Consider the following 1541-nt stretch of genomic DNA (forward strand, 5'->3'; position numbering starts at 1 on the left):
CTCTTCTTCTTCATCGTCGTCATCAACATCCTCTCAAAATACATAATACAATACCAGTATAAGATGTGGGGGGTCTTATATAAAACTTACATTTCCAATATATATGTATATAATTTTCTTCGTTTTCACTGCATGTCATAATCATTTGAAGCTATATATATTTGTATAATATATGCATAATCAACATTGTTAGCATAATCATCTTCATCATCAATATCATAGTAATTATCATTATCGTGGGAAACAGCCTCCTGGTGTTTGGATGTTGAGGGGGGGTCTTTTTCACATCATCAACATTATTGTAATAGCATCATTCATAATCCTTGTTTGTGTTTTTGTTTTATTCTCGGGGAGGGGTATGCATGCATTTTGTTGCCATTTAATTACCATTTGGTAGTGGTACAACCACCTGCACATACGATTGTGGAAAGTAGCCAGTGCGACCGTTGATTGAGCCCTCAAACCAATTTTCGTCGACGCGACTCAGAAGCGTTATAATTTCATGTTCTTTAAAGCCCAACTCGCCGGGATTTTGCGGATCGAAATCGTACAACGCCTGGCAATAGGGCTGCATCTGTTGTCGCGACGGTGTTGTGGCCATCGATTTTGCCGGTGAACGCATAGGCGATGGCAGCGGAGATGCACCAGCCGCCCTATGGTGGGCTGGTGTGCCCGAGCTCTCCGTGTCATTGCCCGTTCCGTCCAAATTCAAATCGAGTAGAGTTTTGGGCACAAATTCCGGTTTAGGACGCGATTCGGCTTCTTCCCGTTTCTCTTGCAACGTTTCCTGCAGACCGCGCAAAATATCAGCGCACTGGGAGTGAAATTCGTATAGAGCCTCGGCGAAAGTTACCAGTTGCGATACTTGCTCGGTGTCATTCTCGAGCAAGTTGAACATACCCATTTGGGCAAGGTGCAACGATTCGGCGAACTTTTCCTCGGAACTACGTATTTCATCATCTTTGGCCTGTCGGCGACGTTTGCAATCGAAGTCAAGTCGCCGTCCCTGCAGCTTCTTTCGATGGTGCATAACCTCCTTCAGATCTTTCATTTGCATGTGGTGCAGTGGTTCCAGGAAGTTTTGTTTGATATTGTCGTCCAGTGAATATTTGACATCGGCCATTTGTCTCAGCGCTTCGCCAAACTCAACTAGCGCCTGCGCAAAAACGCTATTGTCTTCGCCTAGCTTTTTGCCATAAGTCAACATACAATCAGCCAAAAGGCCTTCGGGCTGAGGATACGTATTCGATTTTGCCTGTCCAGACAATTTCGAGATGCCCTTGACGGCTGCCATCTTGGCTCTGGCCGTGGGATTTGGCTGCAGGAATTCCTTGGTCTTCACCTGCAGTTCCTCGACCAGTTCGACAGTTACGTCTGTTTTGCGTTCCATCTCCACGAAATCCAAATCGAGTTTGGTGCCCTCGGCACCACCCATTTTTTCCGTCACATACTGATTGGCTTTGTTAATTTGTTTCTTGAATCCTGCAAAGGCCATGCTGGAGCTGTTTGTGATTTCTTTTCACAACAAAAAAATTATCAAT

At 44.9% G+C, this 1541-nt stretch overlaps 1 protein-coding gene across 1 annotated transcript; it reads right to left on the minus strand.

Moving 5' to 3' along the window:
- Window positions 1-369: 369 nt before the first annotated feature.
- Window positions 370-1541, minus strand: LOC133326384 (endophilin-A). Its single transcript, XM_061535036.1, has one exon. It carries the CDS (start codon window positions 1493-1495, stop codon window positions 380-382), a length of 1116 nt encoding a protein of 371 aa, XP_061391020.1. The 5' UTR covers window positions 1496-1541; the 3' UTR covers window positions 370-379.

The sequence above is a fragment of the Musca vetustissima genome, unplaced genomic scaffold, assembly GCF_032173495.1.
Source record: "Musca vetustissima isolate MV318-11 ecotype Yass unplaced genomic scaffold, APGP_CSIRO_Mvet_v1 utg31836, whole genome shotgun sequence".
Taxonomy (NCBI): Eukaryota; Metazoa; Arthropoda; class Insecta; order Diptera; family Muscidae; genus Musca; species Musca vetustissima.

What these genes read in the sequence shown, in the direction of transcription:
- LOC133326384 (XM_061535036.1), bottom strand. Translation starts at nt 1,495, where the DNA reads ATGGCCTTTGCAGGATTCAAGAAACAAATTAACAAAGCCAATCAGTAT.